Source organism: Natrix helvetica (assembly GCF_964273705.1).
Source record: "Natrix helvetica genome assembly, chromosome: 7".
Classification (NCBI taxonomy): Eukaryota; Metazoa; Chordata; class Lepidosauria; order Squamata; family Natricidae; genus Natrix; species Natrix helvetica.
Window position 1 is genome coordinate 27,336,866 of NC_138558.1, and position 23,727 is coordinate 27,360,592.

The window sequence follows — 23,727 nt, forward strand, 5'->3', positions numbered from 1 at the left end:
AGGCCCAACAGGCCTACTGGAAGTCCAGAGACTTCAGTGAGGCCTGTGTGCATGCCGGGGGGGGGGGGGGAAGCGCAGAGGGCTGTGCATGCATGTGCAGGGGGAGGACATTGCATTATGGGTGTGGAGACGCACAGGTGCATTTTCATGTGCGTGCTCACCCTTTTGGCACCTAAGCAGAAAAAGATTCACCATCACTGATATAGAGATTAATTTTTTCCCCTGATAGGAAGAAAAATCCTCTTGCTGGATCCAGGCCAAGGCCCGTCATAGTTTTAACCCTTGATTTCTCATTAAAGCTGGCCAAGTACTGCTGGGCTATTTGCAAGAAAGAGGCAGAGATATACCCTCCTCCCACCCTTGACCCCTTGCAACTAAGTACAGCATGGAGCCACTCTGTTCAAATTTAAAGTTAACAGTGAATCTTAAAAGATGAAAATCATTTGATAAACCCGTTCTCAGTTTATCCAGTTCAACTGCGTTTCTTTGTTACTGTGCTGATTCACTTCCTATTTTTCCTTTCATTTACGATTTTACCTGTAACTTCATTCAACTGTTGTTAAACACTATCTTGTTTTGTGTCTCAAAGGAACGTATGGACATAAATATTATGGTATAGGCTTGTATTTTGTTTTGCAATATTCCTTATTTTTAATCAAAAAGAATCTTTGTAAAAAGTCAAGTGGGCAAGAAGCTCCAAAGGAAGCAGTCAGGGTGCACACCAAAGTTACCAGGCAGCCTGTTGTTTAAGCTGGGCTCAAGGTTTTGATATTATAGTGAGTTCCACTGAGGTTAATTAAAATAACAATTATATATATATTTTTGCTGGTAAAATGTAGTTATTGTTATGCAATAATCTCCAAACAAGATGGTGATGGCCATGGGCAAACCATGTGGGATTGCAGAAGCCAGATGTCGTCACTGGGATTCTATTTTAGTTATAATGAGGCAATACATTTTTACTATTTCAGATGTATGGAGGATGAAATAATTAGTCCTCGGTGACTTCTTATAATTCTTTATAAAGAAAATTATTATTGTTACATGAACCACTACTATATGAGATAAATCCTAAAATTAAATAAATCTCACTGTATTTCAGCTGGGCATTGAAATACCAAATACTGCATTCAAAGACACATGAAACAGACACAATTTTTAAAAAGCTGAATTTAAGTAATTAAGAAATCAGTTTCTCTTTTAATACTGCAGACTCTATTATCAGAAGCAAATAAAAACAATTACTATCAGTATATATATTCACATTGCTATAGATGTAATTCAGAAAAAGAAACCAAGAAAGAAATCCATAGTAACCTTTTAATATTTATTGCTTGGAGGTTTTATTGTATTTAAAAATGTGGAAAATACATGTTTAGCTAGAGTCATTATCTTTCTGTCCATTTGAAACATCTTAGCATCCAAATAACCAGCTTTAAAAATCTTCCAATATACATGAAGGCTTATTTTCTTTGAACTAATAACAAACTACCATTAACATCAATCATAACAAAACAAAAACATTACTGCCATGGTGTACAGGCAATTGAAGGTTTTAATTCATTTTGTGTATAATGTGGAATTTAGTTCAGCCAATCCTTAATGTTGTTGGTTGTTTTTGAAAGTATACTACCAGAGGACTCTGCTTATCTACATAATAGCAGCAGTAAATTAATAACTTATTCCAAAACATCATGTAAAATGTTTATTTCCTACATGTCCATTATGTTTCATATAAGCAATAGCATTAAAGTATATATTTTAATGCTTGGAGTTACTAAATAATTATTTTGGCTCAAACATTTTATTTCTGTGATACAAGAATTGAAAGCTGGGATCTAAATTGCTTTGAATATAAATCAAATATTCAAGACACTACAGTATGATTACCGATATTTGACATATCATTATAATATTCAAATGTAACAATGCATACAGCATGTCTGATCACTTGAAAACCTACCTCTAAAGGTTTCCTTAACAATTTGGACCAATCAGAACCTCGCCGATCTGACCAATTTTTCAGGAATTAAAAAAACTGCATTAATTTGGTATAATGAGTCTAGATAAAGATACAAAACTAGCATAGAAATTCATAAAAATATAGCTTTCTTTGAATTAGCTTTGCTTCTGATGGCTACTTAGAAAGGTCCACATAATTATTTTCCATGAAAATTTAGAAATGGTTTGCCTTCTTCCAGGATGATGATCATTTGCAAAAGTGAATTATGAGGTTATTTATGTTACATTACCAATTAAGCCATTTGTGCAATTCTTTAGGACAAAATGATTATTTTTTTAAAAAGCGAGATAATATAATCAAATGCTACTAACAAAATTTTTTAAAAAATCTTATAAATCTTTCTGATTCTAGTTTTCTAAGACATGTAGCCACTATAATGAAGTTACAAGCTTTTACTCGTTTTCCTTAAAAACAAAAAAATTAAAATTAAAGCAAAATTAATTAGCTTTGAATGACCTATTTTGTGCTTACATCAAGCTGGATCTCATCAACTCTCACTCTTTGATATAGTCACATGTTTCCCATTAGCTAAAATGTGTGGTCAACGAAATACCTCTGTTAGAATCAGGAAGTTTGCGTCATAATAGAGATGAAATCATTGATAGATATGTTCGAGTATGCTTTACACTTGGAGAATAAGTGAGGTGAAGTTTGCTTCTTTTATTATAGTTAAAAGGATCACAGAAACAATATAAGATACCTTATTCTTCAGTGTTAATAAAAATCAAAGCATTTAATCTCTAGTTACAAGAAACAAACTACAAAGTATTTCTTTTTTGTTTTAGGCAAGACCCCAGATCGGGTGTGTGTTTGTCAAACTCGCGTTGTCATGGCATCATTACATGGCGTTTCGTGACTTTTCCCCCATTCGCTAAACCGGTCATGGGCGTGTGACGCATCTGGCCTGTGGGACGAGAGTTTGACAGCCTTGCCCTATAGACTTTACTTCTAGGTAGACTATATTGCCAAAAGTATTCGCTCACCCATCCACATAATCAGACTCAGTTGTGAGCGAATACTTTTGGCAATATAGTGTATATATGTATTGTGCTAATTTCTCTTGGTGTGAATAAGTGCTAATAATGAGCCGCACTCTGGGAAACAGCAACCAATTTTACTTCAAGAAATAACCTGGCAAAAAAACATAATGGACAAGAATGCAACGAGGAATGATTTAATACTCGATAAACATTTTACTTTTAAGATTGAAACGAAACCATTTAAAAAGCAACTTAATTTGTTTCAACATATAATACATAATTATACAATTCATTTAGCTGAGATAAGTTATTTTAAGTACTTCATTTGTATAAACAGAAAAAGCAGTAGAAAGTGTGCAAACAATGATGCTCCAAAACAATAAATTTTGAATAGCTATGATAAAGTAACAAACTTGTACTTGCAACAACTACTGATTCGAAAACCGACCATGTCCCTGTCAAGTGACATGGTCTACGAGTCAAACAGAAGAACACAAACTAGACTGGCCTTAGTCTCTTTAAAAAAAAACCATAAATCTAGAAAGGGTTTTGTAAAGATGTTATATTTTGTATAGAAGAGTAGAAAGAGTGTTTCAAAAGGCACTTTGGAATTTAAGACAAGGTATGATTTCATAGAAAGTTAAACGTTGAAGTAGTACAACTAAGACTCCTTTCTTAAGTGGTTCCTTTATAATGGTAAAAAATGGATTCAGCTCAAAATGGAAACTCAACCGCTAGTGTTTTCTAATCATATAATAGAAAGATCTAGGTGTAAAAATGGTCTATTTTTTGCAATTCCATATTGTCAGTGAGTCACCGATTTTGTGAATGAAGCTGTTCAAAGGTCTTAATGTTTTTTTTAAAAAAATAGTTTTTGAATACAGTTACATGAAAAAGAATCTGTAGAGGTTTAATACATTTATATAAAATATCAGATATAAATCATGAGCATCTCTTTTGGAAAATTTCTCACCTTCTTGCCACGGTTACCAAAGATCACAAATATTTATGCCAGTGCAAATCTATACTTCCCTACTACAGAAAACCATTCACCCTTCAATACAAAACATTTTGATTCTGAAATGACGTTAATTTGGCTACACCCATCCACCCGGCCAAATTATTGTAGTATTCATTATTGGAGAGGGGGAGGAATTAAAGCTGCTTGTGCAAGTATAACTACAAACAGTCCTTCTTATAGAAAAGCTTCTTGATTCTTCCAGGATATAGAAGATCCTGGGCTGAAACAATGGATCTCTGTTACTGATTACTGATCTTCGAGCCAAGAAGGAGCATCCACTCCAGGTATTTTCAATTTGATATGGAATAGTTTAAGGGTCTGTTCAAGCTGCTTTTGATTTCCTGAAAAATAGGCTGCAATGGCATTGTGGAACAGAACAAGTTGATTGTGCAGCACCTTAACCTGTGGAGAAAAATCAAAATTGAAAATGAAAATATATGTACAGACTATTGAAAGAGGACACCCAAGGAATAATGTTTATTTTTTACAAATTTTCTCTACAGTGAAACGATCAGATTAAAAGCAAAGCAAAAAAACCTGAAGCAAATATCAACTACCATTAATACCGACAGCCAAATTAAATGAAGAGGCTGTGTATGATAAATATAACCTTACCTGCATAGCTGCGCTTAACTGACTATACTCACATGACCCGCTAAGCATAATTTGGCTTGATGACAGATGAGCCGAACCCTGCCACAGGCTCTTCCTGTGAGTGGGTGCACTGAATGAACTATGCATGACATAAATCATAGCTAATTTGGAGGGCTATGTGTGCAATCTTGCTTATTTGTAGTCATCCATGTTATATCTTATCACCACACACAAATACGCCCCATTGTTTTGTTTACTCGTTGCTCTAAGAGTTACGGTTGTTCATCAACACGTCAAAAAGATTGTTTGATTATTTTATCCAACGGATACGCTGATCAGGTGTCTGCTTTCATCAGTTGCATCTGTTTGTCTATTTTGTTTTCTGATAAGGACATTACTGTATTTTATTATTGCATTTGATTGTTAACAGCCATCAATCAATTAAGGAAAATATTGTGCAAGCTTATCAGTTGGATAGAGATATATAAGGATAATTTGCAAATAATGAATTTAATGTACCAATTACTTCAACATATCGCTATTATCATTTGATAAAGTTTTAATTCAGCCAAAGAAATGAAATACAAAAATATGTATAGTAGGAACAAAGTAGATCAATAATCTATACACGAAGTAGTGTCTATAATAGTGATAGCTACTATAATGTGCACAGGTAGCCTTCAACTTACAACAGTTCATTTAGTGATTGACAAAAGTGATAGGACCATTTTTCACACTTAGGACCACTGCAGCATTCCCATGGTCACATCATCAAAAATTCAGATGCTTGGGAACTGACTCATATTTATGACGGTTGCAGCGTCCTTGCATCATGTGATCATCTTCTGTGACCTTCTGACAAGCGAAGCCAATGGGGAAGCCAGATTCCCTTAACAACTGTGTTACTAACTTAACAATTTAGGGATTTACTTAACAATTATGGCAAGAAAAGTCATAAAATGAGGCAAAACTCACTTAACTAATGTTTCATTTAATGACAGAAATGTTGGGGTCAATTGTGGTTGTAAGTCGAGGACTACCTGTAAATTGAATATTTGAGTAACACTAAGGAGATCTAGATATTACACCCAACAAGTATCATGAAGCTTGCTAGTTAGGCTCTTGGCTAGTCATTGGATAGGATCGTATGTTAAGTTATTATTGGGTTATTTTTTTGATGGTGTAGCTTTTTACCTAATATATGTTGTAACATTGAATAATAAACAAGCTAGATTCTCTAGTGTCTAATTAACCAGATTTACTAAAAAGGACAAAAAGGATAATAAGTTACAAAAATCTTTGTAAAATGAATATATTTGCTATCCTAATTATCTTTAAATTGGTTAGGGGTATAATTCTTCATCCTCTTGATAGTTTCCTTTTGTAACTGTCTGTCTACTTTTGTGATGTAGAAGAAAAATACTTAACTTTTAATATTTTGCAGATGTACTAAACACTGAATGTTTTCCAAACTACAACCTCTTTCTTCAGGGCTGCTCATTTTAACAACTGACTCTGGGCAGATAGCAAAATTAAAATAAAATACAAACAATTGTATATGTTTCAAAAGTTAAAGTACACAGCAGTTGATCAAGATCAGCCCAAATAACTCACATAACTAAAAACTGGGTCCCAGAACCAGGTCTTCGGGGCCTTACAAAAAATCTGCATGGTCAGGGCCAACTCCAGATGTTCCCTAAGGTGGCTGCTACAGCAGAAAAGGCACATCTAGGCTCTGACAATTGGCAATCTTTAGCCAATGGGACCCCAAGCATGCTTATCTTGCCTGATTGGATTGAATGGGTAGAAATAATTGGGGAGAGATGGCCCCTCAAGTAACAAGACAAGACATAAGCCTAGGAAACCCCACTGCCAACCCAGCCACAGAGTCAAAGAGCTCAGATAGGGAGAATACTATGCAGCAAAAGGGTACATACCATAGCAACAATCCTACTAATCCCCAGAGTCAACTTAACAAATAGGATCTTGCATCTAGCAAATTCAGTGGCTTAAAAGATGCTGGAGAAGGGGTGCCGAACTGGATTTCTTTGAGGACTGGATCAGCATTGTAGTTCTCTGTGAGCGGCTGGATGGTGGTGATGGTAGTGGTGGAGACAGGATGGACCCTGCCAGCCAAAACAGGGCATGGGGGGGCGCATGTACCCCATGCCCCGTTTTTGGTCTGGACAGTCTCTTGCAGCACTCTGCTGGCCAAAACAGGGCATGGGAAGCCATATGCAGCCCCCCGCTCCCCATTTTGGCTGGCAGAGTGCTGAAAGAGGCCATCCAGACTGAAAATGGGGTGAGAGGTGGTGCGGGCGGGCACCCCACACCCTGTTTTGGCCGGCAGAGGCACCATGGGCTGGTCCTTTGCTATTTCCAGGCTGGTTCCACTGGCCAGATTTAAGCACCCCTGGTCTATACTCTGGCACTTTGAGCCCTATCCCTGCATGATGGAGTGAGCTCCTGTCATTTGCCTCACCTCCTGCCAACCTAGCAGTTCTAAAGCATGTAAATGCAAATAGATAAATAGGTACCACTTCAGTGAGAAGGCAACAGGGCTCCATGTTTCGTCGCGTTCTTTGCACTGTAGTGTGACTGCACCACATGATTGCAGAAACATCTTTAGGCAGAGCTGGTTTAATGGCTAAGAAATGGAGATGAGCACCACCTACGACTAATGGAATACAATCCACAAGGATCCCTATTGTGTGGTCCTGACTAATCTCACATCTGAACCCCAACTGGGCACATATTAGAGAAGGGACTGTTTCACTTGGGCACAGCCAGGTTTCAGTAATACATGGCAGGTCAGCTTTCTCGCCCATAATCAAGTCATCAAAATATGAGCCTATTTCCAGACTTAACCAACCTTATACTGTCATTTCCACGCACATATTATTATTAAAAAAAATAACCATTAAAGACATGATACCGCTGTCCTACATGTATTTGATCTGTCCTATTTAGAGCCAGACCGTGAATTAGATGTTTATGCTGATCCTCCATTCATGCATATTTTGGTATTTGTCACATTATCATTACCCATTACATCTTGGCTCAAAAAAATTCTTTTGTGTCTTATTGAAAATAAGATATTGGGGAAAAAAGGAAGCATATATAACCCTGAAGAACAAGAGCCCGTAATTGTTATTGTTATCTTTCTCATAGTTGATTAAGCCAAGGGAGAGTACGTGCATCCTCTAATAAATCAGACTGAAAGGAATTTCCCAGAGAAATGCAAGTACCTGAAAATGCTTGATTGCAAGTCTCCACCCTGCTAGCATAACTCAAGGGAAATCTTCATGTCAGGCCAATCTGGTTCAATCCAGACACCCTGCCAACTTCCTCACATGAGTAACATTCCCATTGTCTCCAATCTCCATTTTCAAGTCTAAGATCAAACCCCATAGAAAAATCCTTTCAATTCTTCAGTTGAACTTTTTAAAAACCCACTCTCCACACAGCCCTGGATCGTTGAGTACTTTGCAGTCTTTGTTTGAAACCTTAAAAACAGTAATTTGAGCGGAGTTTGAAACAAAAAATAGTTTTTCAGGACATTCTACCGGAATGTTTCAGGGTTCCCTATTCTGAAGGATAAGCTGGAGATTGTTCTTTCGCTTATCATCCCCATCCAATGTCATGATCAGTGAAATTTCAATTTCACTCTTAACAATTTAAATTTAACAGTTTCACAGTAACTACCCATCCCAAAGCTTTCAATAGTTTAGGTTACAAGATTTTAATAAGCATACTTTCCAACTGTATAAACCAGAACAGAAATGTTGCAACACATCACACTAAGACTAAGTGTGGAAAAAGGTCTTGAAGTGAAGTGTTCATAAATCAAATAAATAAAAAAATTGTTTATACTCCATAACTACCTACTTCTTCCACAATTGTTGCTAGTCTGCATCTATTACATGCTTGTATCTAGCAACTGGGAAAGCAGATTTGTGTGTGAAGTACGTGGGATGGCCATACTTAAAAGCAATTTGCAATTACAACAATCAGACAGCAAACCTAGACATCACTATGTTTTACTGACCGAACAGGATTTTAAAATCCAGTTTTATGAATTAGACATATGTATGCAGTTATAATGTGTCATGCAATTAAGGCACATCCCATAATAGTTCTGGCAATACTTCCATATACCGATAAAATACCAGGGGGAAAAAAGACACAAATAGCTTGTAGTGACTTTATAGAGTTACATTCCAGGCAGTTAAACAACTTGTGCCTCCATAATATTGGCTAACTGGTGATGAAAGACGAACGGTACTATTAACAATCTAGACAAACAGGACATACAATGATAGCACAGCAAAAAATTGAATCAATTCAACTGTTCCAACATTTTAATCTTTTACTTCCATTACAGCTAAAATAATTTTCATGGCATCAAATGAAAGTTTCCTATTCTTTTTAGCTGTTTCAAGTTCTTGATACGCTCATAAAGTTCCTCTTACGCTGTACTACCTAGTAACTCAAAAGATTGTCCGTGTGTGTATGTGTGTGTGCGCGTGTATACATATACATACAAATGCATGAGAACAAACTTGAATATTACTATTAAAAATCTTATTTAGCTATTATAAGGTACCATTTAGTGGAAATATTTTTGTTTAATTCTCCCCCCCCCCCCCCGTCAGGTTGGTTCTTCTTTTTTATATGCAATCCCTTTTCTTCCAAAATTCAAATCGGAATTTTCACAGCATAATTTCATCTTTTATGACTTCACAATGTAAAAAAAAATGTTTTCTTCTGCTGAAGACTTATATTTTCATCTTGTTCATAGGCAAGATTCCTACTGCATCCATTAATCTTTCTCATTTAAAACTACAAGAAATGTATAACTATAAAACTCAGTTTGAGAAGTAGATTCTGGACATTCAGGACAATCCTGTATATCATGCATCAACAACCCTTTTCCAAATGATAACTATCTTAAAAAGTTAATACATGCAATAGTTAAGTGCTTTCTCAATATATGGCAAAGTATCCTTATCTAGTCTTTTTTAGACATATGCAAGTTCATGGAATAGCAGTATGCACAGTGTTATGGGGAGTTACAGCTTTTGCAAATCTACTGGGTTTTCTGAAAGAACTTCTGCCTCCTAAAGATCCAATTTTCTAATCATGATTCAGAAACTGTTAAAGGTACCAAAATGATACCAAGGTGAATAATTCGCTTGCAGAAAGTATTAGATTCCATTCCAACCAGATGAAGAATTATATATAAAGGTTTTTTTTCCGTTTTCATAACATATGATCACATGTATACTATTACCCAGCCAACATCGTATTGTATTATTAAATGTTTACATCAATTTGTCTTGCCATCAACTCCCAAAATCAATTATTGGCTCTTCTGCTCTCCATACACCCTATTTGTACCCTATCCATCACTTTCTTCTCCCTCTCTCCTCCCCCTCCCTAACTCCTTTCTTCCCCGTCATCCTTCTCTTCTCTACTTCCCCTTCCTCTCTCCTTCTCCTCTCTCCCCTTTCCACTCCTCCTTTCTCTCCTCCTCTCCCCCCTCCTATCCCTCTCTTCTTCCCTCCACTCTCTCCTCTACTTCACACTCTTCCAGATGAAGAATTAGAAGCAACCTTGTACTGATTTTGCTCCTGCTTTTCCACTCAATCCCGGAGGACCTATCCCTTTTCCAGCAATACTTAAAACATGGATTCAACATACATACAGACTCTCAGACTCTCTCTCCCCCTCCCCCCCCATATAGCTGGTTCTGGATTCATAATACAATTGCTTGATTAGAAAGGCTTTCAGGGCCCAACTTAAGTTTTATCCCTGCTCATTCAGCATTCTCTTGACAGCAGTCACTCAACAGGCATTCCTGAACAAACAAGGCACAGGAAACAATATGCTGCAGCTGATAGCGGTATCCCAATCACAGGACTGGCAACGCACCCTAAGAGAGCTATTGGGCACTGCAATTACACAAATATGTGCACCCTGGAACTGGAAGTGAGCTAACAGGTGGAATATTTTAGTTATTTTTACACACACTACATGATAGTATTGCCACCTTTTTATAGATACTTTCAAAGATAAAGCATTAATATTTGTAGTTACTTACTGGGTCACATTACCCCTTTGAGGAATATAGCAATTATTGTAATATGTGCACATTTTGTATTTCTGACAGCAGACAATAGCTTTGGAGCAAATTTGACAGCTGTGGAAACAAATAGAGACAACTTAACTTGTCCAATAAAGAGGGCCACGTAGTTTGTCATATAGGGTAGGAAGGAGAAAGTATGGAAAACATTTTGAATAAACACAGTGGGTATTAAAATGTTTGCTGTTAGGGCTAAGCTGGATTGGATCTGTTGTGAACTTGTCTAAGTGGTTTGTGATGCCTATCAATATCTAAAAGCTGGATATTTATATAATCTATGTTATATCATTATTCATTAAATTATACAATTTATACAATTATACAATTTATATAATTTCTCCCAAAGTGCTCTCAAAAACATGCGTAAGAAACTTGAACCAAGGAAAATGAAATTTGGTACATACATAGCCCAAGATGTATAATCAACACCCTCAAATTTGGCATTGAATTGTTGAGTCAATTTTTTTTAATTTTCTAAGGTTGATGAATATACTAGGCTACCAACACTAGAAGGTAGACTATTCTAAAACATTCTTCATTAATTTATGTTAATAGTTGTCAAGAATTTACCCATACCGTAGGATAATTAATATAAGATAACATAATAATGAAATGAAATGAAGTACAGATCTGGGCATGGAAATAACCCTATGAATCCCCTTGCCCTCACTTTTTATGTCTACAGCATAAACCAGCTGGGTTGGCACTAATGACCTCCTTCAGCACAAGACTTAATATTCAGGCCTGGGAAAAATAAGTATAAGGGAGAAAACATAAATATATATTGCATCTAGCCTTACCCAATTAATAGTAACCTACTTATGAGTTTCATTGAGATGACCAACACAATGCAGTTACAATACAATACAATAGTAGAGTTGGAAGGGACCTTGGATGTCTTCTAGTCCAATCCCCTGCCTAGGCAGGAAACCCTATACCGTTTCAGACAAACGGATATCCAACATCTTCTTAAAGACTTCCAGTATTGGGGCATTCACAACTTCTGGAGGCAAGCTGCTCCACTGATTAATTGTTCTAACTGTCCGGAAATTTCTCCTCAGTTCTAAGTTGCTTCTTTCCTTGATCAGTTTCAACCCATTGCTTCTTGTTCTGCCCTCAGGTGCCTTGGAGAACAGTTTGACTCCCTCTTCTTTGTGGCAACCCCTGATATATTGGAACACTGCTATCATGTCTCCCCTAGTCCTTCTTTTCATTAAACTAGACATACCCAGTTCCCTGCAACCATTCTTCATATGTTTTAGCCTCCAGTCCCCTAATCATTGTTGCTCTTCTCTGCACTCTTTCTAGAGTCTCCGCATCTTTTCTACATCGTAGCGACCAAAACTGAATGCAGTATTCCAAGTGTGGCCTTACCAAGGCATTATAAAGTGGTATTAACACTTCACGTGATCTTGATTCTATCTCTCTGTTTATGTAGCCTTGACAAGCTCCTTTTTGATTGTGAAGAAAATACTGATAAAATGCCTTCAACAGGTCAATCAAGGTTCTAGTAGTAAAGTATAATATACACATTGGCTGCTAATGAGCACTTACTATAAGTCAAAGCAAGACATTTGAGAAAGGTGTGAATTTAGATAGACTTCCTTTTCTGCATCACCAAAGCTTAACACATAAATAACATTTCCTGTAGATTTTCAGGCAAAACAGGACATACGTGACTTTTTTGCTTGTTTGAAGAAAGAAAATCTCTTGAGGCAAGCATAAGGTAAGAAAAACAGGCTTTCCCTATTTCCATAGAGATCTTGAGTTTTTAAATCTTGATTTTGAGGGAAAAAACTCATAAGCAGAACCAAGAACAAATTGATTGCTCCATTTAACAATATGCAAAAATGTCCACAAATCTGTCAACTGATTATTCAAAACTATGGAACAAAATTAATTGAAATATTTTCCATTCATGTACAGAGTACCTGTAGCTATAATTCACCATGATGAGACTGCAAAAAACACATTGTTCCTTGGGGTTGGGAAGAGCTGATCATTCTAGAGGTTCCATTAAATCCAAGAAATTTATTTGAATGAAAAGTTTTATGATCCATAGAACAGTAAAATAATCCACTATCGTTCAGCAGTTAGGAACTTCTTTTCAGTTACAATTATAAGTTCTAATAAAACCTATAATTTCCTTTAACATAGGAATCATCAACCTTACATATCAAAAGAGGAATCTATAATTATTTTAGACTAGAAATAGGGATTTACAAAAAGAATTGCTCCTTCTGAAACTAATTAAAATCAAGCATATCATAGAGAAAATTAGGATAGAATTCCTCCCCCCCTTTGCTGTCTGCTCCTTTATTCATCAGAGAAATATGTAGAAATGAGTTCCACATCAGCGATCTTAAGTAACAGTGTAAATTGTAGTTCTACATGTCTTGAGGCCATCAATTCACTGAAGACTTCTGTATAGAAATAAATAAACTTTGGCACTAAAAACTCTTATGATATCAGACCCTTTGAGGATTTTGCCCAAACCTCACAGGACTACACTTAGCTATAAGCGCATACCAAAACTTCTAAACTGGCACTCCTTGCTTCACTAGAAAACTATTTCTACCAAATGTGGGAATTCAACGTTTGAGAATACAAGTTGTCCTTGACAGACGACGGCAATTGGGACCTTGATTTTCATCTCTAAGGAATGCAGTCATAAAGCATGCTCATAACTTTTAGTGACGGCAATTCCCTGCAGTCTTGGAAGGTAGCGTTGACTGAATCCTATGATCATTAGGCAAGGCAACCTTTGGCTGGCTTCCCACAACAAAACCAGTGGGAAAACTGGCACGAGGTTGCAAGTCCCAAGAGCACAGAGATAAGTAGGGAGAGAATGAGGGGGTGAGGGTAAACAAGAGGGATGACGTGGGAAAGGGGTGCAAAGATGTGAGTGGGTACATGAGAGGCATCATGTGGGTCAGAAGATTGCACATGGGCGATTCAAGAAATGTTCTCTGGGTCAGGGAGGGTGCATGAGAGGGGCTGCATGGGTTGGGACATGCATGGAGTGCATGAGGTGTTGGAACCCAGGGCAATGGGGCTGGGGGAGGGTATGTGGGAGGAGAGACTTACGTTCCTTGCCAACTTCCCGATTGACTTTCTGGGGTAGTTGGCAGAAAAGACTGCAAATAGCAATCGTGTGATTGCATGATGCCTAGCAACTAGTCGGAAGTACAAATGGATTGCCAGATCACAATCATGTGACCGATGCTGAGGTGGCGGGAAACTGTGAAGACTGGTTAAAAAAAAACAGTGACATCATAACTTGGAATAGTCACTTATTGACTAGTCATAGGTCAAGAACTGCCTGTTTTCATTTCTTTCATGCCCGCTATGAAGAATTACAGATACCTGGAAATATGGAGATGAAATTTGCACTTAATAAAACATAAACTCTGAAAATACACATTAGGCTCAAATAATAGTGTTAATAATTCCCAAGGATTCTTGACATTATTTGTGCGTAGCTTGTGCACATTTATTGGGAAGGCAAAAATAATTCACATTAATATCTGAAGAATTGCATGACTGACTGGTAGCATATCACAGAAATGGAACAGCCTGTGTAGTCTTTAGGAGTATAACATGGCTTGATGGCAGGTAATCAATCAATCAATCAACTACTTAGTAATATTTATACACAGCAGGTTGAACTTATTTGAAGCAGAAATGGACCCAGTGAACTCAAGGGCTAAGGTTGAATTTCCTATATTATTCATATTTAAACAGTGAAAATTAACTGATTTCTGACAGAAATTTAAAACAGTTCCTTACCTTATTTTCCTCCAAAAATTTCAATTTAATTGATACATCATTGCGCATTTTGTCATATTTCTCTTTATGCATTTGAAATAGTTGTTGTGATTGCTCTATCTTTGGCAAAGTATTAGCATCACGGGGACCAAGATTCAGTTCTTCTAGATCTGTACGGTAAGCATCATATTCAATCCTGAGAATAAAAGAATTAACATGCAAATATTCACTGAACTGCAAAATTTAATTAGAGCGCTAATATAGAACAGTGGTTATGGTGCTGGGCTAGAACTGGGTAGACTCAAGTTCTAAATGATTATTAGGAAAAACAATCGAAAGTTATGTATCTTATTTTGAGGTTTTGTTGCGGAGAACATAAATCTAGTAAAAATCAAACTTAATTTTGTATCAGTTACAAAACTTTGTAGTGACCAAAAACTATTCTCTGTTGCAACGTACACTCCTGTTCAATGTTTTATTATTTTTATTTTATTTTATGCTTTGATCCTGTTGTGTAAGGTCTCTACAAACACAGTGATTGAAACAGCCAACAAATGAATAAAATGGAAACTTCAAAAATCAGCTATACCTGTATTGTTCACAAATTACGAAAGTTTTATTGATTTTAAAAGGAATGCTTTATTAAGAAGTAAATTCAATGTTCAATAAATAACTACTTAAATTAATATAAATACTAATATATAAGCCATTACCTGGCAGTTTCATACTGCTTCACCGTCAGTAGAGTATCCTCAATAGTTTTATTTACCAAAGTGTTCACACTAGCGATAAAAAAATTAATTGCGCCAAGCAGTGTTTCACCATTTTTAGCAAGTAGCTTCTGTGTGTCTGCATTGTATCCAAATTCTTCCTGTTAATATATAATTTGGGAACACTTAATTCTTCTTTATTAAATTGTACTGGCATTATAACAGTACTCAAGATACTTTAATCCTCACTATGAAAGCAGCCCAGTAAGCTTACTGATCTGCAATATATCTGCCTCATTGCAACTGTTTTTCATTCTCCTGGTACTCCCAGGAGCATAGCACATGCTTCTTGATTTCAATAGAGCATGAATAGATTGCTTTTTTTCTGGGTATAAAATTAATGAAATACAGAATACGTTTACAAAACAGTGAAGTCACTGTCTCAAAATAACCATCTCCAATCCTAGAACATTTTGTGCGAATTAATTAGCAGTATTAATTTGTATTGGTACGCAATGTGGAAGGCAGGCATTATTGGATTTTTTTCCATTAAGCTACCAGTTATAGGGATGTGGTGGCTCAGTGGCTAAGACGCTGAACTTGTCAATCAGCAGGTCGGCAGTTCAGCGGTTTGAATCCCTAGCGCCACTTAGAGGAGTGAGCTCCCGTTACTTGTCCCAGATTCTGCCAACCTAGCAGTTCGAAAGCATGTAAAAATGCAAGTAGAAAAATAGGGACCACCTTTGGTGGTAAGGTAACAGTGTTCGATCTGCCTTCGCCGTTTACTCATGCCGGCCACATGACCACAGAGACGTCTTCGGACGGTGGTGTCTCTTCAGCTTTGAAATGGAGATGAGCATTATCCCCTAGAGTCGGGAACGGCTAGCACATATGTGCCAGGGGAACCTTTACCTTACCAGTTAATGGACCCAATGTCTTTTTATCAGTTGGATTAAACAGAAATGTAGGCATTTCAGTAGAGGATGAAGATAATTAATACAAATGAAATCTTACATGGAGTTCTAATGATTTCAAACTTAAGTCTGCAAAGGCCTCTCCAAGCTGTCTTTGAGTATGCACCATCTGGAAAAGTTGAGTTGATAAAGTTTGCGCCAGTTTCAGGACATTCTCATACTTCTTTTTGTTCTCCCTCAATATTTCAATTTGAGCTTCTAACTCAAGATCTACGGTTCGTGATCCCCGGCCCAGCTTCTCTGAGATTATTTGACGAGTACACTGTAAAATTTGAGACAGAAGCTTAAATTAAGTTCTTCAGTTTCTCACCCATACAGTTTATGTGAATTATTTAAATTAATATCATTCATGTTACAGAGTTATTATAAAATTGTTCTAAAAATATTGCACTTGCTTTTTAAAAAATTCTCTACATACCTTCCTAAAGTTTAACTATTTTAAAGAGTAAGTTCATCTAATATAAGAAAAAAAAAAGCTGTGCTGAAATTCAACTGAAGAAGTTACTTATAAAATCTTCTAGTAATGAATGCACATACAATTCCTAAGTCACTAAAATAATATGTTGCAGGCCATAAATATGAACATTTAAAATATGAGAAGTATACGCTATACCCAATTTCAAACTCAATGTATCTAGCTGACAACTGTATTTGACAGCAAAATATGTAGTTCTAAGCACTGGTTAAAAGAATTACTTACTTCTATAGGATATATAGCACCATTCAATCACTCTATTACTGGTCATGCATTGGGAAGAACTATTGAATCTTGTTTTCAAATCGGCTCCCAATTTGGGAATAGGAGGGCATTACAATTAATTAACTGAGTAATTTACTGGGAAATCTTTCCTCTGTTCAAAGAAATCCTTTCTCAACCACCCAGTATTAAACTTTTCAAAGGTTTATCCTCTACAAAATTATGGTCATAAATCAAGGACTACCTATAGATATCATAACCTCTCCAAACACACAAAAATAAAACACAAATTGGGGTTAGCTGCAGAGACGCAGTGGTTTTAGTGCAGCACTGCAAGCTACTTCTGCTGACTGCCGGCTGCCCGAAATTTGGCAATTTGATTCTCACTGGCTCAAAGTTGACTCAGCATTCCATCCTTCTGAGGTCAGTAAAATGAAGACCCAGATTGTTGGGGGAAATATGCTGACTCTGTAAAACGCTTAGAGAGGGCTGTGCACTGTGAAGCGGTATATAAGTCTAAGTGCTATTACTATTGCTAAAAACACCACTTGCGGGTTATACTCTATCTTCCTAAAATGAAAAACTTATTAACCTGACAGAGTATTTCCAGGTTGAGAGGAATATTTCCATTCCATTAAGAATTTAGATGACAATTATGCTAGATAAGACTAAAATCTGAAGAAATAAAATGCTTTTCACCCATTTTTGATTGTAGATACATGCATACGTTAAGAGTAGGATAGTTATCATAAAGAACTAATTCTTCCACATTAAAGTAATGACAAAGAACCTCACTGGAAACCTTGTGCATGGTAACATAAAAATTTCTCCACCCTAAATTACTAACACAGAAACACAATTTGCCTTGCATTTTGTAATCTTGTCTCTATACAGGCAATTCTCAATTTATGATGACAATTGAGCCCAACGTTTTTTGTTGCTAAGTGAGATGAATTTTGCCCCATTTTATGACCTCCAACCAATAGCTTCTCCTTCAGGAGTCCATGCCACCTGGCATAGTCAGGTTTTAAGTCATTTCCTGAAGGCTAAAAAAGAGAAGGTGGATCTTACATTCTGCGGGAAGATATTCCAAAGAGTGGGAGCCACGGTAGAAAAGGCTCTTCTCTGGATCCCACCAGCCGAAATTCCTTGGCGGATGAGCTCTGCAATAGGCCCTTTCTGCCAGCCCAAGTGGGGTGAGCTGATCTCATTGGGGAAAGACAGTTCCACAGGTATCCAGGACCTATGCCATAAAAGGCTTTAAAGGTAATAACCAAGACCTTGAACGGTCCATGAAAATAAATTGGCAGCCAGTGCAGCTCATGTAACAGTAGTGTTACATATGTTACAGTACGGGCCTCCAAAACTGTGTGCACTGCTGCATTCTGGACCAATTGTAGCTTCCAAATATTCTTAAAGGGTGATCAAGAAAAGGTAGTACTTGGTGCACCAATGAAGTTGTGCAAAGAGTCTCTTAGCCATGATTGCCACCTGTTCTTCAAGCAGGAGTCGTGAGTCGAGAAGAACCCCCCAAGTTGCGCACTGGGTCTGTTTGTGGTAGTACCACCCCATCCAGAACTAATGATAAACTTCCAGATCCCAAGACTCCACTTATTCACAACCACTTTATCTTATTAGGGTTCAGCCAAAGTGCCCCATCTAGGCTCCTGCAACATCCAGATACCATGAAAGGGCAGCCACAAGCAAGTATGAGCAATGAGACAACTTTCAGCTATTTAGGAATTGTTAGGTAAATATTTAGAATGACCCCATGTCTGGCTTTAACCCACTTATTTAGGGCTGCTCAGTAACATAGTGTTTTGTAATATCTCAATGTCTCATTTGAATCCAAGGAAAGTGACACAGGCTTAAAAATAACCTTAGAAAAATAAACTATAGGAAACAAATTGCTTTCCTTGCTAAATACCACTACTGCAAGAGGTTTCTTCCCATTAAATTACTGTAGCAGAAGAAGATTATTATTTTAACTGCATATCAGCCTTCAAGTTGGAAAATGCAAAATTTCATGGCAGGTGAAATACCCGAATCACTTTGCTCCTGCAACAAAACTAATACAAACCTTGTATGTATTTAAACTCCATTTTCTTACAAGCTCCAGTTTTTCCATAGCTGGATTCTTTATTTCCTCTGCTAGAACAACGGGTCCACTTTTCTGCTGCATTCTTGGATTGCCTATTTGGAAATCACAGGTAAGTGAGTCAAAGCTGATTTAGAGCTCTTTAAATGTATTAAAGAAAGATAAGACAACTTTATTTTTTAGCATCGCACAATAATTTGATTATGGTAAAGTCTGAAAAATAGCATTACTTGCATTTAAATCACAGCTAGCAGTAAATTAGATTTAAACAACTGCAAAATATTCTGCCGGATTCTCATGTTTTATTTGCATGAAGGGACAATTAAATATTAAATATAAATAATTCTTCCAGAAATGTACAGAAAGGCACATCATCCCTTCCATTTTCATCACATGCTCATGTTTTACTAACAGGCCACTCCTTTCCAGAGATGTAAAGCAGCCATGAATCAAAAGCTAAGTTTTGTGATAAGGACTGGGAGATTCAGCGCATGGCCACTCCTTTGTGGCATTCTGTAGGGCTCAGTACTCTCTCCACTCCTTTTTAACATCCCCAGGAAGCTACTGGATGAGATTATTCGCTATCAAGGGTTAAGGTATCATCAATATGCAGATAATACTCAACTTTACATCTCTACCTTTAGTGACCAATTGCTGCTGGTGCTGCCTTCTCACAATGCCTGGAAGCTGTGGGGGCCTTGATGTGGGTCAACAAGCTTCAACTAAACTCTGGCAAGACCGAACAAATTTGAGAGCATGGAACTCCGAGTTCTGGGACTCTTTAACATCTTTAGTTCTGGATGGGGTTGCACTACCCTGAAAAAACCCAGTGTCCAACTTGGGGGTAATCCTGGGTTCTCAACTCCTGTTCAAAGAGCAGGTGGCAGTCATGGTCAGAAGAGTCTTGGTGCAACTTCCTGTTGCACGCCAGTTGCATTCATTTCTGGATTGGGACTTCCTGCGCTCAGTCGCTCAAGCCCTAATCATCTAAGACCTGGACTACTATGCTCTAGATAGGGCTACCCTTGAAGAGTATTGGGAAGCAACAACTGGTACAGAATGCAGCAGCATGGAAAGTTCTTTCTTGGGGTTCTCAGACAGGCCCATGTCACACTGCTGCTCTGCAGGCTACATACCAGTTTCTTCCGGGTGCAATTCAAGGTGTTGGCAATTTCCTTTAAAGCCTTGTAGGGTCTGGGTCTAGATCACGGGTGTCAAACTTGCAGCGTCACATTGCTGTCATGTGATGTTTCACAACTTTTTTCCTTCATGGACTGGGTTGGGCGTGGCCTGCGTGTGACACATCCAGCCCATGGGCCATCAGTTTGACACCCCTGGTCTAGACTATCAACCCAAGGGGATCAGTGATGCATCAATTATGGTTTATGCCTATGTATGGTTAAAACAATATTAACGATTGAATATAATGTATAAATCCAACAACGTATGAAGAAATGATTAATGGAAATGTAACATTTCCAATGTTCCAATGTTACCAAAATATAACATTTTGGAATGCATGCCAGAAACCTGGATTTTACTTTAAATCAAATATCATACTTTTGTGGGTGATTCAATTATTCTGCATTAGTGTTTTTATGTTCTGTTAAGACGTATAGGACATACACAGATAGATAGGAAACCTTTTTCATCCTGAGAGTTGCACGGCAGGTGTGCCCACCTTTGTCAAGGAAGCAAAAGCCAACCTACAAGTGGATACAGCAATCCTATTCCCTCCCAACACACACATAGGGTATGTACATTTACCCACTTAAGTGTTTGTGTGCATTTATCCACTCAAGTGTTCCACTGATGCCAAGGACTAGTTTTTAGGTGGGGGTCGTAGATAAACAATTCCTTCCTCAGATGCTATCTCTTCTGACATTTTTCTAAGTAAACATTTATCACTTAAATGATAAAAAAGGAAGGCCTCTTTTTAAAGCTCATCTATTTCAGGTGTAATTGAGAATCAGTCATTCAAAGCACAAGAAGCTGGAGACATTTCTGTTCCAAAGTGACTCCAGTGACTGCTACAAATACATTGTTATGAAAGGGAAAATATCTATGATTTATTCTATTAGAAAACATTAGAAGCACAATTACATATCAGAATAATTGAGTTTTCCAAACCAGATTCATACTTCTTTGTGGCTTAATATCCTTTAATTTGTTTTCCATCATCCTCAAAAATTAAATTATAGCAGTGTAATCCAGCTATACATAGAAGTCAATGAAAAAGTACAAGTAAAGTTTGGAATATTACTACAAATAAAGATAGCAAACTTTAGGTTGAGGAAGTTTTCTTCATTTTAGAATTCGGTATTACAAATTTAAGAAAAAGCTTCAAATATGAAATGAGATTTTGATATTATGAAACAGTATCTTTGCTTCTATTTGAATGGCTGATTCCAATGTAATATTAAGGTATTATGGCTCTATTTTTGGCAGTATATTGTGGATTCCAAAATAGTGTATTTTAATCCTCAATATTTTTTAAAAGGTAAAAGTAAAGGTTTCTCCTGTCCAATCGTGTCCAACTCTACGGATCAGTGCTCATCTCCATTTCTTAGCTGAGGGAACCAGTATTGTCTGAAGACACTTTTTGTGGTCATGTGGCTATACACCAAGGTGCACAGAAAGATTACCTGCCCACCAAAGTGGTACCTATTTATCTACTTGCATTGTGTGCTTCTCAACTGCCAGGTTGGCGGGAGCTGGAGCAAGTAATGGGAGCTCACCCCATTGTGAGGTGCTTGGGTTTTGAACTGCGCAGTCATCGCGCCCCCTGTCAGTATTGTTTAATATCCACATAAAACCGGTGACTAAAATATCATCAATATCTAAAGGGAATCCAGTGGCTTCTCTTTTTTCATTTCATCAGAAAGACTGGGTGCTTTGAAAAACGTTTAGGTATGATGACAGACACAAAAAACACTGATAATCCAGATTGCCACAGATGGTTTCTCTGCTGGTGTAATTAATACTCTATTTTGGGAGTGTCTGAATTTCATCTAAAACAGCACATCCCAAATTGATAATACCTAGATATTTTGAATTATAATTCCAATCAGTATTGACTATTTACTATAATGGCTAACCACAAGGTCTTTTAAGAAACACAAGCCAAGAACATCTGGAGGATTCTAATTCAGGGACATCTGGATAATGTTAAATCCAGCAGGCATAGGAAGCAAAGTTACCTTGGTAGCAGTTTGCAAGCCCTTTTGTTTGTTTAGACCAGTGGTAGTCAACCTGGTCCCTACCGCCCACTAGTGGGCGTTCCAGCTTTCATGGTGGGCGGTAGGGGTTTGCTGTAACTCTGCTTTATAAATTTTATAAAGTAAAGTTACTTCCCTACTTTATAAATCACCATTACTGTGAAACTGGTGGGCGGTTAGAAAATTTTACTACTAACATAGATACAAAAGTGGGCGGTAGGTCTAAAAAGGTTGACTACCCCTGGTTTAGATGATATATGTACAGAGATAACCTAACCGTAATACTCACATCCTGATTTTAACTTGACACCTACCAATGTGATTATACTACACCATTGCTTTGCCATTTCAAAGATTTATTTAAAACTTAGAAGATTCTTTTCCAAATGTGATGAATCAAATAAAGTCAAGTCTGTGCTTACAATACAGAATATTTTGGTGGTTGACATTTGGGCACATCCAGAAAAGCTTTCTTGGAACCTATATTATAAACTTAGAGAAGTACAAATCATTTCAAATACCAAACAACCAGTTTGAATTGGAAGAAGTTGCTCTGAATGCAAAACTAGCTATCATTTCTGCAAGTACTCATTGTTTTTGAGCTTGAAATACTCCCAAGCTAGTCAACTTCGATTCAACTGCAAAATGACCACTTAACATGATTGCACCAATTTGAGTTTGAAATGTTCTGCATACCCCCAGTAAATTCTTTTTCATTTTCCTACCCTTTTCAAACTTCACTATTTTATTATTTTTAAAAGATACCAGTAGCTTTAGTAACTTTTTGAATCTATTTGTATTGATCTTATGATGCATTTCAACAGTGGTAGTGTAATTTTCATAAAATCAAGAATCATTCTGTTATTTAATTGTTAAAAAGGTGCAAACACCAGCACAAATCTTCAGATTTGTGTTGATATACATTTGTAAATTGTATTTCCATTACAATGGATTATTCAGCACAATCATTATTTAGTATGATGATGATAAAATTTAACACAAAATACTGAAGGAAGATAGTATGCAGAAAAGAAGAGATAATCATTTGGCAAGCCAAAGCAGCATAAGAGGGAGCATTCTACTTAGGCATTGCAGTTAATCACAAGTCAAGGAAGTATTGCCAAAGATGGGAGTTAGTATTGAATCAGCAAAGCCATTAACTGCTTAGACCTCTGAATACCTTTGGGAATAACTAAATCATTCCCTTGTCCAGCCAGTCTGCAGGCTGCAGCACTGCTAGGCGATATAACAGGAGGCATGGGTAATGATGAGGGACCTGGAAATGGGACATATGCCATCAACATCCATCTTCATTTAATCAATCTATTTTAATGCACAAAATATTGGTGAAACTGAAGCAAATCTTGAAGTGAATTAGACTTTGAATTTAGGACTACTTTAAACAAAAGGCAATCTATTACATTCTTCATATGGTGACTAAATCACATAGAGAGCTATTTTGTGGCTACCCATTAGATTCTCAACCACAGTTTGTTACC

At 37.0% G+C, this 23,727-nt stretch overlaps 1 protein-coding gene across 3 annotated transcripts in view; it reads right to left on the reverse strand.

Annotated features, from left to right (window-relative positions):
• Nucleotides 1–3,123: 3,123 nt before the first annotated feature.
• ARFIP1 (ARF interacting protein 1) overlaps nucleotides 3,124–23,727 on the reverse strand; it is a 42,800-nt gene continuing 22,196 nt past the window's right edge. For 2 of the 3 annotated variants that reach the window (XM_081959622.1, XM_081959621.1), the window contains 6 exons: nucleotides 23,409–23,504; nucleotides 18,993–19,105; nucleotides 16,256–16,477; nucleotides 15,245–15,402; nucleotides 14,553–14,727; nucleotides 3,124–4,426 (listed from right to left, as the gene is read on the reverse strand). In XM_081959622.1, the coding sequence (XP_081815748.1) occupies nucleotides 4,271–4,426; nucleotides 14,553–14,727; nucleotides 15,245–15,402; nucleotides 16,256–16,477; nucleotides 18,993–19,105; nucleotides 23,409–23,504 (920 nt within the window). In that variant the 3' untranslated portion in view covers nucleotides 3,124–4,270. The remainder of the gene's footprint in view (nucleotides 4,427–14,552; nucleotides 14,728–15,244; nucleotides 15,403–16,255; nucleotides 16,478–18,992; nucleotides 19,106–23,408; nucleotides 23,505–23,727) is intronic. The other variant, XM_081959623.1, reaches the window with a different exon arrangement.